The sequence below is a fragment of the Protopterus annectens genome, chromosome 5.part0 (genome assembly GCF_019279795.1).
Source record: "Protopterus annectens isolate FY-2018-M chromosome 5.part0, PAN1.0, whole genome shotgun sequence".
Classification (NCBI taxonomy): domain Eukaryota; kingdom Metazoa; phylum Chordata; order Ceratodontiformes; family Protopteridae; genus Protopterus; species Protopterus annectens.
Genome location: NC_056735.1, coordinates 1,347,649,224 through 1,347,666,079, shown reverse-complemented (window position 1 = coordinate 1,347,666,079; position 16,856 = coordinate 1,347,649,224). Strand labels below are relative to the sequence as shown.

At 36.0% G+C, this 16,856-nt stretch overlaps 1 protein-coding gene across 1 annotated transcript in view; it reads left to right on the top strand.

The window, feature by feature from the left end:
• The window catches only part of FCHSD2 (FCH and double SH3 domains 2), a 3,469,714-nt gene extending 3,454,125 nt beyond the window's left edge, over positions 1-15,589 (top strand). Inside the window, exon 21 of the mRNA XM_044071145.1 lies at positions 11,459-15,589. Within this exon, the coding sequence (XP_043927080.1) occupies positions 11,459-11,542 (84 nt within the window). The 3' untranslated portion in view covers positions 11,543-15,589. The remainder of the gene's footprint in view (positions 1-11,458) is intronic.
• The last annotated feature ends 1,267 nt before the right edge of the window (positions 15,590-16,856 follow it).

The following is a 16,856-nucleotide window of genomic DNA, read 5'->3' as shown; positions in this document are numbered from 1 at the left end:
TTGCAAGATGGAACCCTTTTCTTACACAGAAAAACATCCAGGCCCGGCTAAAATTTGCAAAACAAAGCATCAAGTCTCCCAAAAGCATGTGGGAAAATGTGTTATGGTCTGATGAGACCAAGGTTGAATTTTTTGGCCACAATTCCAAAAGGTATGTTTGGCGCAAAAACAACACTTCGCATCATCAAAAAAACACCATCCCCACGGTGAAACATGGTAGTGGCAGCATCATGCTTTGAGGTTGTTTTTCTTCAGCTGGAACTGGCTTTAGTTAAGGTGGAGGGAATTATAAACAGTTCCAAATACCAGTCACATTTAGCCCAAAACCTTCTGGCGTCTGCTAGAAAGATGAAGATGAAGAGGAATTTCACCTTTCAACATGACAATGACCCCAAGCATGCATCCAAATCAACAAAAGAATGGCTTCACCAGAAGAAAATTAATGTTTGGAACGGCCCAGCTACAGCCCAGACCTAAATCCTATAGGAAATCTGTGGGGTGACCTGAAGAGGGCTGTGCACAAGAGATGCCCACACAATCTGCCAGATTTGGAGCGCTTTTGCAAGGAAGAGGGGGCAAATATTGCCAAGTCAAGATGTGACATGCTGATAGACTCTTACCCAAGAAGACTGAATGCTGTAATTAAATCAAAAGGTGCTTCAACAAAGTATTAGTTTAAGGATGTACACACTTATGCAACCATATTTTTCCCCTAACAGATTTGTTTGTTTTTCAATTGAATTGTAGAGGTTGTAGGTCACATCAAAGGCAGGAAAAGTTTTGAAATGATTTCTTGTGGTCTCATTTTTTATATCACAAAAACCTGGCATTTTAACAGGGGTGTGTACACTTTTTATATCCATTGTACTAGTCTTTCAATTGCCTGCCATGATTTAAAAAAAATTACCCACTACAAGTCATGCTGTAAGAACCAGTTACAGGCCTGCCACAACACTGCCTTGCAGGCACTCCAGTGCAGTTCACCTCTGAGGCTCATGGATATTTCTATTGCTGCCACTACTACAGTTTCCATGTCCAGCTTCTGTTTCCTGTCATCAGAAGACTCAAAGGCTGTCTTGACTGGTTGTTTAGATTGTGGTGGGACAAAGTAGAAGGCATCTTACTCTTAGGACCCTTGCCACAGCAGTGTTTTTAAAATGGGACACTGCCACAATGGCATCAACCTATTTTGCGTATCCCTAAGGCTAGATGTGCAGGCACCCTGCAAGTTTAAAGTATATTGCATATGTTTGCAAGTGCCTTTGCTTTACATTTAATTCCATTTCCTGTTGCATTCCTCATGATAATGTTGCAAGTAATCTTGCTAAAAATAAAGCACAGTAGAGCTCACATACTGTAAAAACAACAGTATAAAGTTTTTTCCAGTCCTATGTTATCAGTCTCCTTTGGGCTGGAGAACATTTATAAATCACTGATCTGTTTATTTCAGTTCCCTGTAGAATTTTATTTCTGAACTGTCCCTCTGTGCTTGTGTTATTAGATGGCCAGGCTATCTATATTTTTTCAAATTAATTTCTACGTGTTTATCCCTACAGTCTGTGTACATTATAAGTATTTTTTAAACACCTTTATTAAATTATCACTCAACACATTGCACACTTACATTAATAGAAAACAAACTAGATTAATATTTTCATGCATTATACATTACATATGTTTTCTTTCCTTGTGACAACTGTCACTCAAAACAACAAGACATAAATTGCTAAATTCCTGCCTTCCCTTGAACCCCCCTCCTACTTCTGAACATTATTCTGCGTGCATTATTCCAACAAATTCCATTTATTTCTATGTAATTTGCTCTTTTTCTAAGATCCCACTTCCAGTTCTTTTATCACTTAAGCAATATTTGGCATTTCAATTACAGCGGGTTTAAGTTTTGATTTCCATTTTCTGGTAATTCTTTCTGTGGCTGTCACTAACATTAAACTTAATAAGGCCTTAGTTTGTCTTAGTAGTTCAGATCCTGTGTGCCAGCTCAAAAAAATCAATTTCTTAGTTGCAGCCATTTGCTCCCCCAATATGTCTGACAGAGTACTCTCCATTAGAAAGTTTTAAAATTTGCCAGCTCTTGACATTCCTAAAAAAAATGTTCCTAGGTATCTCTCTCTCTCTTTAACTATAACACCTCCAGCATTTACTATCTACCTGAGGAAAATGTATTTAAAGTCTACTTGAGGTATAAAAATACCTATGCAAACACTTAAGCAAAAATCCTAAACGTTCTGGACCCTTCTGGACATTGTTGCCTACTTGGGAGCCATACATATGTCCTTTCATTGTTCCTTTGTAATTTACTTTTCCAGCCTGTCTTCCAAATCTTTTCTAACCTCCTCTGAGTGATTCTTATACCGATCATGCAATTTTTTATATGCCAAATCAAAAACCTTACCAGTGCTGGTCTTTCACTTAGGAATCTGCTATCCCTTGTTCTTTTCCTGTTCAGTGATAATCATTCAGGGAAGGTAATTTCTAACCTGTAGTACAAACTTCTGCTTGGTCTCATCTCACTCTCGTTCCTTTCCCTCTCTAGTTAGCTCCCAATACCTGGTTCCTTTGCCAGTTTTCTCCAGTATATTCCAGACTCCTCATGCCTAGTTTCTGTACCTCAATTTACAGTCATCCCTATTGGCAAACTCTCCTTTCTCCATTCCTGTGTTTACTTAGTTCTTAGAATGCTTTATATGACTTTATGGGTGTAATATGTTGTATGGTTGTTAATTCTCCATAAGGATCTGCATCCAAAATCATACTCTCTCCTTATCTCTTGAACCCCCCCCCCACTCCATCATTATTCCTTTCCACTTTAATTTATAACTTTCTGATTATGTTATATGTATGAATTTAATTGCATAGCTCTAAATTAGCCATACAAATCAGGTAATCATAAACTACCTTGTTCTATGGGGAGGGATAATTTACTCTACTTAACTCTTGCCATTTCCCCTCACAAATAATTTCTTTCAAGTCTTTATTAATTTTGTCCATAGATTCTCATGGTTGATAAAATATGCCTGACTTGTATATAAAGCTAAAGGGACTAAAACATTTTCACTGCTTGTGTCTTACTATTCATATCCATAAACAAGAGCTTCCAGGTTCTCAGTTTTTGTGTTCTCTTTTGTTTAGTGGCTTCCCACATATTCCTAGCTGCCATAACAGAATCCTTTTTAATCCATCTGTATAAGTATGTCATCTTACTGTGTCCCCATAAGTATCAGTATTGTTGAACCAATTAATGTGTGGCTACATAATTTGTTGCTATAGTGTTTACCGTTCATTAGATATTGACAAAAGCCGTAGATGTTTTTAACAAAGGTCAAGCTTAGCTGTCCAGACTCTGCACCTCCAGCCTTTTTCAGTCAGGCACATCTTGCAAGGAAGACATGTTGCATTCCATCAGCTCTAGAGAGAGATCAGTCAGCACATAGCCTGATAAATGAGTTTAATCAAGTAAATGACAAAAATGAAATAAAGTCATTCTTTTCCCACTGGAAGCTTCTTGTCTTAGTTGTTTTAAAATGTCTTCTAAAAGTGCATCTTTTACATTTTAAGTGTACCAGACAGCTTTGACCATGCATATATTTCCTTGCAATTAAGCATGTTCCCTCAGTCAGTACTTCCAGTGCATTATTTTTGTGATTCTTGCAATCTAGTTTACTATCAGTCAACATACATGTCTCATTTTCAGACCTATTGCATACATTACTAGAATTTATTTTATATAGTATTCCCTATTGGTATCCATTCCATAATATACTGGTTTCCTTTTTTCATTCACCATTCATTTACTTCTCCCCCTTCCATGGTGCTTATATTTAAAGCAACATGACAGAGTTTTCAGTTTTAAAACAGGGACTTCCAGCAGATGGCATGCTTAATAAGTCCCCCACTCCCATTCAGTTAGATGTGTGCTTTCATTTTTAAGTAAAATTTAGAATATAGTAGTAATTTTATTACATTTATATTAATCTTTAAGTAATTTTCGGTGTAGTATTTACTGATTTCAATGGTTTTAAGGTATCATTCAGAATACAACTCACATTTTGGTTACATCACTTATTTTTCTATATAAAAAGTTGTCCTTTTTTTAATTCAGTGTTCCCATTTCATTTTTTTTTTATGGAATCTCCCATTTTTGACAGCTGTTTCATCCCCTTGTTTTATTATATTTTTTTTGGAAAAAAAAAACAAAGAAGTTCACAAGAAGACTCCGTAGTCTGCTTCTTTACACCTGTTGACTGTTTGCTTGCTCTATTGCTGTCTTCTGCTGCTTCCATATCTTCTTTTCTCTTTTCTCTTTGACAGTTTGTATTGTGCCTATTGAGTATCCTTGTAAATGTTAATCCAAGTGGATTGAAGACTCAAAACAATTTAGGATACAATAACTTGAAATTAAGTTTCATTTCTCCACAGAGTCTTATGGAAGAAAGAAAAGCATTTCTTTAAGTTCGTGTTTGTAATAAGAAGTCATCCACATAAACCCTTGTGTCTCCAACCTTTAATATTGCTTCCACCTTCACAGTGTAAAAATAATTTCCTTCTTTGGTTGGTTGATCTGCAATTTAATCAGTATAGTTTTGTCTGCTTTGTCAGTCGCATATTAAGAATATTTATATTATCTTTCTGTTTTAATGTTAGTAATAGAAAGTCCAGTCCATGTGCTGAGGCATTTTTCTCATTAAGTCTTTATAATTTATTTATTTATTTGAAGTTTGTTTACTGGGAAAGTCCATCTGGTCAAAAGTACACATTTTCAGCAGAGGCCCAGGGAGAAAAGTTTCATGCTTAATAGTTTTATTACCATCAGACATCTATGTATATGCACATTACTGTTTATTCACTTACATAGATGGTAGGTAGATTATCATATTAAATAGGTTCATAGGTGTGTACTAGGCTAATGGCCCTGGAGTCTTTACAACCTAGCCCAAAAACGTTGTCCAGGCACTGTGCCACCTGATGTTACTTCACAGTGACCATATCCAGTCGTGCAACTGGAATGATTCCTGGAGTGACCTTTCTGTTACCTATCCACTTATCAAGATTTCTCCTGAAGAGGGCCAGTGAGGTGCTCTGCTTGACATGAATGGGAAGCTTATTTCAGAGTATGGGCAGTCTTTCGGAGATGAACCCGCCCTCCAGCATGTTCTGTTAATTGTGGTAATGAGGTTGTGATCTCTGGAGCATGTGGCATAGGGGATTGGGATTCTTTAGGTGTAGCATTTCAAGTAGGGCTGGGTGTGACATGGATTTGTAAGTCAAGGAGAGATCAACTCTAAGTAGACAATAAGAGGCTGAGAACAGCTGAAGTTCCTTAAGTCTGTCCATGTAGGACATGTGTTTAAGGCCTAGGATCTTTTTTGTGAAGTACTTTTGTGGCCTCTCCAGCTGCATTAGGTATCTGGTCAGGTACACTCCAAATGGGGATTTATATTCGATGACTGGTCTAATGAGGAATTAGTAGCAAGGGATGATGACCTCTTTCTTCCTGGATGCGCAACCTTTGGTTATAAGATGTGCCACATAGAAGGACTTTCTGTCCACAGTGGCAATGTGGTAGTCGAAGGTGAGGTTGCTTTCGACTTGGGTGCCCAGATCTCTTATGGCCCCTTCATTGTTCAGTGGGCTCCCATCAACGTGGTAATTCATGGGAACTGAGTTTTTCCCAGAGGGGATGATTACACATTTTCTAGAACATTGGATACTGAAATTCATTTGTATGTGTAATTTGGTACTGAGATATGTTGTAGAGCAGCATGTACATTATATTAACAGAGCAAACCAATAGTAATACTGCAAGAAAGATTGTTGCTACAGGTTGGCCAGTATTTTAGAAAGAAGGAGAGAAACATTGAGAGATGTGGGAATCATGTAGGGAAGTGTTTAAAAGAAAGTCAGCTGTAAGGTTATATAGAAAGAGGGAATCAAAGAAGTTTTGTAAACAAAAAAAATTAGGTTGGGGCTGAAAGGGGCTAGGAATTATGAGATATGAGAAAGAAGTATCAGGTAGAGGTAGGATATTTGAGATGGAGGGAAAGGAGTGTTAGAGAAAGGGCTGAGGATAGACAGATTTTAGAAAAAGGCTGTGTTTACGAAGAGAAGCGTAGAGATGGTGGGCGAGAAGTTCAAGTTGTGACTCTGTGTCCTGTTTTCGAGTTCAACGAGTTTCTTTTCCATTTGTTCATATTTTTATTGTTGTTCTGCCATTTTTTCTTTCATTTCCCTTGCAACAGTTTGCATAACAGTTGTTTCCTGTGAAAGACTAGTTAAAAGAACTTCTGTTTCCCACAGCATTATGTTATTTGTCTCTCTATATTCTAACAGAGAACCCATTATCTTGAAATTTTCAGAGTGCATTTGGTTAATCAGGGTGATTAAAAAGTTTTCACTTTCAGCTGTCTTTACCATCTGTTTTCCCACTTGTGCTCCACAACACTCTTTAAAGTCTCCTGAGTTTCCAGAGTTGCTGTCCCTTTTACTTCACCTTTTCTCTTCTGTTTTGAACTTTTGGATGTCATAGATACTTTGACTACTGTCTGTTAACAATTTACAGCAGTCTGCAGCTTTTTGCTGTTTTCGGCAGTTTTCTGCTCAGGGCTGTTATTTTAGCTGCTCACACTACCCACCATGTTGTAATGCTCTTCTTCAGGAACATCTTAGCCCAGAATATATATATATATATATATATGTGTGTGTGTGTGTGTGTGTGTGTGTAGATATATATATATATATATATATATATATATGTGTGTGTGTGTGTGTGTGTATATATATATATATATATATATATATATATATATATATATATATATATATATATATATATATGAGCTCTACAAAATCCTGAAAGCCCAAAATCTTGAAAGTTCAAAATACTGAAAACTCAAAATACTGAATCTCATAATACTGAAAAAACACAGGATACCCATACTTACTGTATTACAGCACAAGTAAATACAGAAACATGTTACCCTCCTGTACCCCCTGCTACTTAAATATGTCAACTCCGAGATTGCACTTCACTACTCTAAGTGCAATCTCGGAGTTGATATATTTAAGTAGTAGGGGGTATGTGGGGTGCAGCACCCCCACATGGCGGGTGCAGGGGGCTTGCCCCCTGCTTATACTTGGAGAAGAGTAATATAGTTTGTCTTTTATTTGTTTCTGTATGTATTTATGCTGGAATATAGTAAGTGCTGGTATCCTGTGTGTTTTCAGTATTATGAGATTCAGTATTTTGAAATTTCAGTATTTTGAACTTTCAAGATTTTGGTCTCAGGATGTTGTAGTGCTCCTATATATATATATATATATATATATATATATATATATATATATATATATAAAACAGTCACTAAGCCCAGTCCAAGTATTGTATGCAAAAAACCAAGTTAGAAGGAGCTCGACCACCTTGTATCAGCTTAGACTTCCACAATATGAATAATTCCAAAGTCCAAATAAATAAAAAACAAATGTATTAATAAAATTTAAGTGCTTTCAACTCTTTATATACATCCTGTTACCTAATTGGTTCAATAAATCAATTAACAATCACTAATAATGGGCATCCAATAAGGCTAAGATGTAATGCAAACTCTCATATGACATACCAAATATTACTAAAACTACTATATTACAAGAAATAATACATATACAAAATGTGAAAAAAGCCAACAGGCTAAACAATTAGCTACCCTAACAGAACTGTATCCAAAAACTATAAAATATATAAAATTTATAACCAATTAACTACCTGAGTGTTCTAGCTCTGAGATGAGGCTTTAGAGAAACACTCTCATTGAGTCCTCTGCCTCTATGGGCAGCAAGCCTTAGTATCCATTTAACCTCAGCCTGCTCAGTCAAATTTATTATATCGCCCAATCTAATATTCTCCAATTGTATATGCAATACTTGAAATCGAAAGACGTGGTCAGCGCCCTTTTGCAAAGTGTGTCTAGCTAAAGCGCTGTATTCCTGCTTCCTTGAAAGACAATATGCATGATCTCTTATACGCTCCCTGAGGGGCCTGTTGGTTTTCCCAACGTAGAAATTAAAACAGACCAAACAGTGTGCCACATAAACCACATTTTTAGAGTTACAGGTACTGTCATTACGTAGTTTCCATAGATGGCCTGTGTCTGGATGTTTAAAAAACGTGACTCATCTATGGACCCACACTGCAGACACTTTCCACACATCGTAGTTCCCCTAAAACATCTAGATACTACAGAATTAGGTACAAATGAGTCATTGTAACAAAGTTGTTGCTTAAGGCTTTTCATGTTCTTATACGTGAAAGTAGGATAATTCCCTACTATGTCTCTAATCTTGTCATCCACCATAAGTATGTTCCAATTAGATATAATGGCATTCCTAACTTTATCAATGTTGTTACAATAAGGAAGAATTACTGATTCTTTCCTAGATCTAGAAGCCACTGCATCAAACTGCTCCCCTCTACTTGAGTAATAGGGTTTCGCCTTGGTGTGTCTCAACTTACTCACTTGAGAGTATACCTTCGTGACCTCCTGCTGGCTATACCCCCTCCCCATAAGGCCTAGCTTGAGATTGTGGAGTTCATCACTCAAAAGTGATTCCTCACAACACAGCCTCGATGTCCTCATCGCCTGCCCTTTAATAATATTGTTAAATACCATCGGATTATGCATACTGGACCTATATAAATAGGCTGGCCTATAACAAGGTTTGCGATATACCTTGGTCTTAAAATAATTATTCTCCCGGTATATGGTTACATCCAAATAACTAATGGTATCTACCGAAAATTCTAAAGTAAACTTCAAAAAAGAACTCACAATATTCAATTGATTGAAAAAAGAAATAAGCACATTGTCCGTTCCCTTCCACAAAAAGAAAAGATTGTCCACAAATCTCCTGTAAAAAACTATGTTGGGATGATTAAGCATTTGTAGAACACAGCAAAAAGCTCGAAACCAAGACCAAGTAAAAGGTGTAATCAAAAGCAGCGAAGAGCAGCAAGAAACAGCGATGAAGCAGTGTCTGCAGTGTGGGTCCATAGATGAGTCACGTTTCTTTAAACATCCAGACACAGGCCATCTATGGGAACTACGTAATGACAGTACCTGTAACTCTAAAAATGTAGTTTATGTGGCACACTGTTTGGTCTGTTTTAATTTTTACGTTGGAAAAACCAACAGGATCCTCAGGGAGCGTATAAGAGATCATGCATATTGTCTTTCAAGGAAGCAGGAATACAGCGCTTTAGCTAGACACACTTTGCAAAAGGGCGCCGACCACGTCTTTCGATTTCAAGTATTGCATATACAATTGGAGAATATTAGATTGGGCGATATAATAAATTTGACTGAGCAGGCTGAGGTTAAATGGATACTAAGGCTTGCTGCCCATAGAGGCAGAGGACTCAGTGAGAGTGTTTCTCTAAAGCCTCATCTCAGAGCTAGAACACTCAGGTAGTTAATTGGTTATAAATTTTATATATTTTATAGTTTTTAGATACAGTTCTGTTAGAGTAGCTAATTGTTTAGCCTGTTGGCTTTTTTCACATTTTGTATATGTATTATTTCTTGTAATATAGTAGTTTTAGTAATATTTGGTATGTCATATGAGAGTTTGCATTACATCTTAGCCTTATTGGATGCCCATTATTAGTGATTGTTAATTGATTTATTGAACCAATTAGGTAACAGGATGTATATAAAGAGTTGAAAGCACTTAAATGTTATTAATAAATTTGTTTTTATTTATTTGGACTTTGGAATTCTTCATATTGTGGAAGTCTAAGCTGATACAAGGTGGTCAAGCTCCTTCTAACTTGTTTTTTTGCATATGTATATACATATACACACACACATATACATATACACACACACATATATCTATCTATCTATCTATCTATCTATATATATATATGTGTGTGTGTGTGTGTGTGTGTGTGTGTGTGTGTGTGTGTGTGTGTGTGTATATATATATATATATATATATATATATATGTGTGTGTGTGTGTATGTGTATATATATATATAGATATATATATATATATATGTATGTATATATATATATATATATATAGATATATATAGATATAGATATTTATAGTATCTATGAAACTACCACATGGGCCTGCATTCACACCTTCTCCAGGCATTGCAAGTTGGATACTTATTTCAGGAGTAGTGCATGCTTTGCCACTGCAGGCTTTTAGAGCATTCTTGTCTCCCTACACTAGGCTTGTGGCCAAGGCCCATACTGCTTTAGTAGCCTTCCCTTCTGTGATGAATTACACTGCAGCAGTGCTTCTGGTGGCAAATATTGCATAAGTTGTGTGATCAAATCACCATAGCAATAGATGTTTGACAACAGAGATTACTACTGCAGTACAAGCTCCATCTCTCTGTTCCCATTTTATCTTGAAGGATTGAGATTAGTGACAACTTCTGTTTCTTCTTCCCATCTCTGTTCTGATCTACTATTTTCTGGACCAGGGGATATGCTATATGCAGGCCTACTCAAATTCCACAAGCCCTAAATGACAATCACTCTTATTGGTGATATATATATATATATATATATATATATATATATATATATATATATATATATATATATATATATTATATATATATATATATAGTATGTGTGTATATATATATATAGATTATATATATATATATATATATATATATATATATATATATATATACACACACATATACACACACACACACACACACACACCTCCTCTCCTGCTTCAGAAAAAAAACTAAAGATGGTGCAGGATGCAGTCTCTTCTCTATTTAACATGTAGCATTGTCACCTCACAGTAAGACGTTGTCCGGTTAGATTCTCAGCTAGCGCGTCTTCTGCATGGAGACATGCGTGAATGGGCGTACCTTCGTTGAAGGTTCTGCGTCAGCGCTGGTAACTCGACACGTAAAAATCAACTACCAATCATTAGCGGACTGGAGTTCCGCTGTGGCGACCCCTAACCGGGAAAAGCCAAAAGACACAACAACATGGTGTCTTTAACATATGGAAGAGACAAACTCCACAATGGGGATATAGAAGCTGTTAAAAGTCTGCCCAGATGTGTGGACATCAACCAGCAGTTAATTCCCATCTCTAATAAGTTACACTGCAGCATTGATCCTTGTATTTGGGCATCTACTGTTAATGGTGAGTTGTTCATGCAGCTGTTTATCTTTTATCTGGGTTATGGCTAAAAGAGCTATTTGTATGAGCACGGTTATCTGGAATAAGCAAGCAAGCAAAAAAGTAAAATAAAACAGTTGAGTCATTGTGAAGATAAATGCTGATCTGTTTCTTAGCTGTAGTAAATCTAATACAGAAAGATCCAGGAATATATGGTTCTATCTGAAACTGTAGTTAGCATGCTTCTTGAAGATAAAGTAATCACTCATTTTTCCCCTCCCAGGTCCGAGCAGCTCCTCCTCCTCCTACACAGCATCATCGCAAACAACCAGAAAAGACTGAAGATGTAGAGATTACCTTGGTGTAATCATGGAACATTTCAGACATCAGACTACAATCAAGGCCATACTCTCATTTTGGCTTGGAATTTTTTTCTACTTTTGCATGAATGGATGGATGAAGACTTTCTTTTCATAATGTGGCACAGAGGGAGCAAGATGCTGAACTCGCTTATACAGTCACAAATATTTTGTGCCTTTTTATTGAGGATGCTCCCTAGTATATATAGACTGTAACAAGTCACAGTATAGCAACTTAATCTGTTAAGTTGGAGAAGATGTGTCTTGTGAAAGGTGCTCAGTTGTAGTTGAGGCTCTTAGGAGACCCTCATCTGTGTAATGTAGTCGTAGCACACTTACATCATGTGCATTAGTACAGTACATTACTGTGGCCATAGGAATGTTTTGAAAGATTCATAAGTCATTTTACTTTACTGTACTTGTGTACTTAGCTGTAAGACGTCTGTTACGGAGTTTTGAGAAAAAAGGAATGGATACACAGGTATATATATAGAGAGAGAGAGAGAGAGAGGCTGGTTCCTCTCTTAAGTCCCCTCTTCAAAGTTATTTTATCTCATAGATAAGGGAAACTGCTGCATGTCATGTGACACTAATTGCAGTAATGCACATCTTTTTGCTTACCCTCAATAATTGTATATAAATAGCATTTTTCTCACTGATTTCTACACAGTGCTTGTGCAATCTGGAGTATCCTTATGGAAGTGTTAAATTAGTAGCAGTATACTGTAGTAAATCTCAAACTAGAGTTACCCGAGGCTGTGACTGGACTTGTGTTAAACGTTTACCCACTTCCAGATCATTTTTATTTGTGTAGTTAATTGCAGTTCTGGCAATTTACAGTGTATTTGTATGGTACTGGCATGCCTTGAGTAGCAGTAACAGTACCTTTTTATGCTATACACTGAATATATTTTCATGCATTCACTTCTGAGTATCCTTTTAGCACTAGTGGTGACTGCTGCCTATGATAGGGAATTTCTAGACTTTACTAGTAATGCTTCAGAGCATTAATATTGTGAAGCAGACACCTCAGAATATATTTACATGTCAGTGCAAAAGTTTTTTTCCTTTTTGATGAGGTTGTCATAATTATTCATAGGTGCATAGAATCTAGACTATCGAAAAATGAATAATTTGTAGTCATAACTACCAGTCATTACAGCGATTGAGGAGGAAGAGACCTCTGGTCAGGGCTTTCTCGGGGAGCTGAAAACTGAGCCATATGCTTTTTAGGTTTTAAGGTAATAACCCTTTCTTGTATATTTCCTTAAACTTAAATTCAAAGTTTCATACATGTATTTTACATATCTTTTTGTATTCAGTGATTCTGCATTGCAGTGGGTAAGTTTAGTAAAACATGCTTTGTCTAACCCCCCCCCCCCCCAAATATTAGCTGTGCTTCCCTGTTTTCTTCTGATATGATGTTTTCTTTGTGCGATGATAAACTTTGCATTAGTAGTTTGGTTCTAGAGTTTCTTCACCTCTGAGAGGGGATTAGCAGGATATGTTAATGTGTATCTATTATAAATATCCTGGTTTAGTGTGGATACCCACTGTAATGATTGTGTTATACACATAACCAACAGGCAGTTGTTGAAATACATTATATATTGACTGAATCATAAACTTTAAAGTATTTCTTGCAGATTGAGAAGCACTTTAACACTGAATGTCTTTTGTATGGGGGACAAATTACTAATTCATGTGTATTATTTCTGTGCAAGTCTTCTTCTGGAGAATAATATAAGATTATTTAATTTTATTAAGTCCTTGCAGCAAATATACATCCAGCCCTTTATTACAATGGGTGCATATTTTAAATTATGTTAATAAGTCTTGAACATAATCGCTTCTGATGCTTGGAACAAGACACAAATCTTAGAACTGGCAGCAACTGTCATTGCATAAAGATATCCTGCTCCAATATGGTTTTGTCATTTTTTTTCAGCGATCTCTCTAATCTTCATGAAGTAGTAGTACAGCTCAGTCTTGCACATCATTAGTGCAAGCTTTGATCTGTTTTCCAGCAAATTTGCAAGGCAGACAAATATGATTTGGCTAGGTAAATCACAACATGCATTCTTTTTTCTTGCATTTTTATCTCAGAATTCAGAATGACATTCAGGATGTTGGTGTGGAATTGTTAAGATTACCTAGTATAGTTTGAAATCTTTTTTCTCTCAGTCTTGTACTTCATAAAAGTTAAATTTGACAGGTATTTCCTTTTGCAGTACATTTTAGGGGAGTAATGAGTAGAAACAGATATGCTTTGTATTTATTATTTTTGTTAGGGCATCATTCCATGGAACAGACTGTTTCATGAAGTATGTCACTTGACTGGCCATCCACTGACCATAATCACATATTCTTTCAGTTAGTATTTTAGTAACTGTTTCATTGTTGTGCTGTCCTTATTTTTACATATTTTGCTTAACAGAGTGGCTGATTTTGCCGTTTCCACCCTAATCGCTCTAGGCAGATATTCAGGCGGGTAGCAACTATCCAGGGTCCTTTACACTGTGGAAAGCATTGTTTTGCTGATTGGAATTTGTAGTACTTTCCAGCAACTGAGAATAGATCATTAAGTTGCCATATACTTAGCTGTAGAAAAGGCCATAGTCAGTAGTTGGCAAACATTTTTTTTTGTTTGTTTTGTTTATTTCTGACTTTATGTATGTGTTCAAAGTGGCTTCCTGTCCCATTATGGTATCTGTAGTGAGGGAGTATGGCTATTTTGGTTTATGCATAGGTTAAGGCATAATTGAGTACAACTACACATAAAGCAGAAGTCAGGATGATAGGTGAAACCATTATTTAATTATAGAAATTCCCATGTTACCTAGATATAAAAGTGATACGTAATGGAAAATGTGGTAATGCTCAGGGTAATGCTGTTTAAAAGGAATTTAACATGAAGACATAATAGGAGAGAAGAGTACAGTGAAAGTAAAGGCCCAAAGTTAGTCTTGCAGCTTTAGAAGTACCTCAACAATTTCACTGGTAGTGTTCGTAGTGGGATACTTCGCTCCATCTCTTCAACTTTATTCCATTGTTTAGTATAGCTTTCAGAAACAGGTTATGTAAAACTTGTTTTTGGTATGTGTTATGTTATTGTTATATAATGCTGTTCCAGAAAATATATATGAAGATAACATGATTATATCTGAAGTAGAATCACTTTGTTTTCCTGCTGCTGGGTGTGTGAATCTTTTGTTGTGAAATTAAGGTATCTTTTCAGTGGCTAGCAGTTGGGTAATGAATGAAACATATATGCATCTGAGAGGTATGTATTGTTTTTGTTAAACTGTCATCATTGGTAAAAGTCTAATCCTTACAAATTCAAAGGAAAAGAGACTACTAGGACCATAATTACAGGTGGCCTGATAATCAAAAGTAAAATGTCTCAAAGTGTGACACACAGGAGTTTTACTTTGTCAGCTAGCTAAATTTAGGAAGACATACATGCAAGAAACTGCCACATAATTTTAGAGATTTAATAATTTATTCCTCAAAACTTTGGAAGTTCTTTGTCAGGCTTCAGGCAGTCTTCTATGGCCAATATATTTGTCTCATTTTTTATATAGAAGTTAAGCATGTATATAGTCAGTATTTTTGTTCTTTTTTGAAAAGTGCTTTTTTTTCAGATCCAAATTTTATTGCCCTAAATATTTCTATTCGTTAAGTTCGTTTATCAGTTATCTGTTTTATCACTTTAGTATTTTAAAAAAAATCATTCAGCCCTTCTTTACATCAGAAGGCAGAAAGTAGGTGATTTGCGTGTATACGGCGGCTGAAAATCAGACATCCTGTGGCAGTTGTCTGTTACAGAGTTTTAAGAGGTAAATAGCAGCTGTTGCATGCTGATGGGTGGCATAGGTCTCAACCTCTTAAGAGGCTAATGTGGAACACAGACCATATCAATGTGTGACAAATGGTCAAAATGTGGAACACCCTATTTTCGCACTGCGCGAAACATGCCATTGACATGGAGCATGGTAGAAACTCTGTAAAATTCAATAAGACACTTCTCAGATCCAAAACCTTTATTTTGTAATCTGATATTCTAGCCTGCCAATATACCACTGAACAGCCTAGCTCAAATTCCCAGTTCCTATCTTGCTGGGCAACTGGACACACATTATTGGGATTTATGGCCGACATATACTGGCCAGTAGGGGCACATACATCGCACACACTGTTAGCATGAGTCCCTGGTGTAAGTTGGAGTAGGCCAGGTCCTCAACTCTCTTTATATACATTTAAACAGCTACAATAGTGCATGCACATTTCTGTTCTCTTCCAGCAGGGATACATTTTTAAACTCAGTACTTTATAAAATATCTTTTCAGCATAAGTGTCTGTACAAACCTAGTTTGATATACACATGACATACAGTTTGAATACATTTGTAACACAAGCATCTTATATAGCTCATGCTGATATTCACAAATGACATATAATTATTTACAACAGATGACAGCTGTGCTGGCAGTATCTCCCTTTGTCACGGTGAGTTACACTAATGGTAAATTATCGTGATCTCAACATATTTTAGCTGTCACTGAATTATTATTCTTTAAGAATTACAAATCAGTTATAATGTTTATCTACTGTAGTACATGTATCATTTTGCGCTAGATGAAAACTAAACAGCAGCAATCCTGCATTTCATAAATACAACCAAGAAATACTTCAATGCTGCAAAACTAGAACAGAATTTCAAGTAGTTATCTCCTGTCCTGACCAGAAATAAACAAACAGAGAATTCACATTTAAGGTAAGGTTTTTTTATATTAATATTTGTACAGTCTGATATTTTTTCAAAACGTTAAATAAAACCGCAACATACTTACCTAATTCTTACTGATGAAAAAGTCAAAAAATTTAATCTTGTTAAAGCTAATGCTGTAAACACATCACCTTCTCAAAGAATCTTCTTAATCGTATGGAAGCTGACTTTCTTAAAGAGAAGCTCATTCAACAACAACAATTATTCAAAGTAAGTGTCATTCAAAAGTCAGTACAAGTCACAGAAAAAAAATGACTGGCAGCAAAAGCGCAAAACACAGCCAGCATTCTTTACATATTAATCATTTCTACAATTTGTTTAGCTAAGCTGATACAAAAGAGAATAGCCAGTATTACTAAGCACAAATATCCTTTAAATCATCTGAACAAAAACTTTCAGATACAAGTTGCAAGAGTGTATGTGTATGCTTGTACATATCACCAGAAAGCTGAAAACTCAGTAGAACAACAAATCATAACTTTTAAACAGCAATATTACTGTTGTATCATAGGTAGCTCTCCGTTCGTTGACAG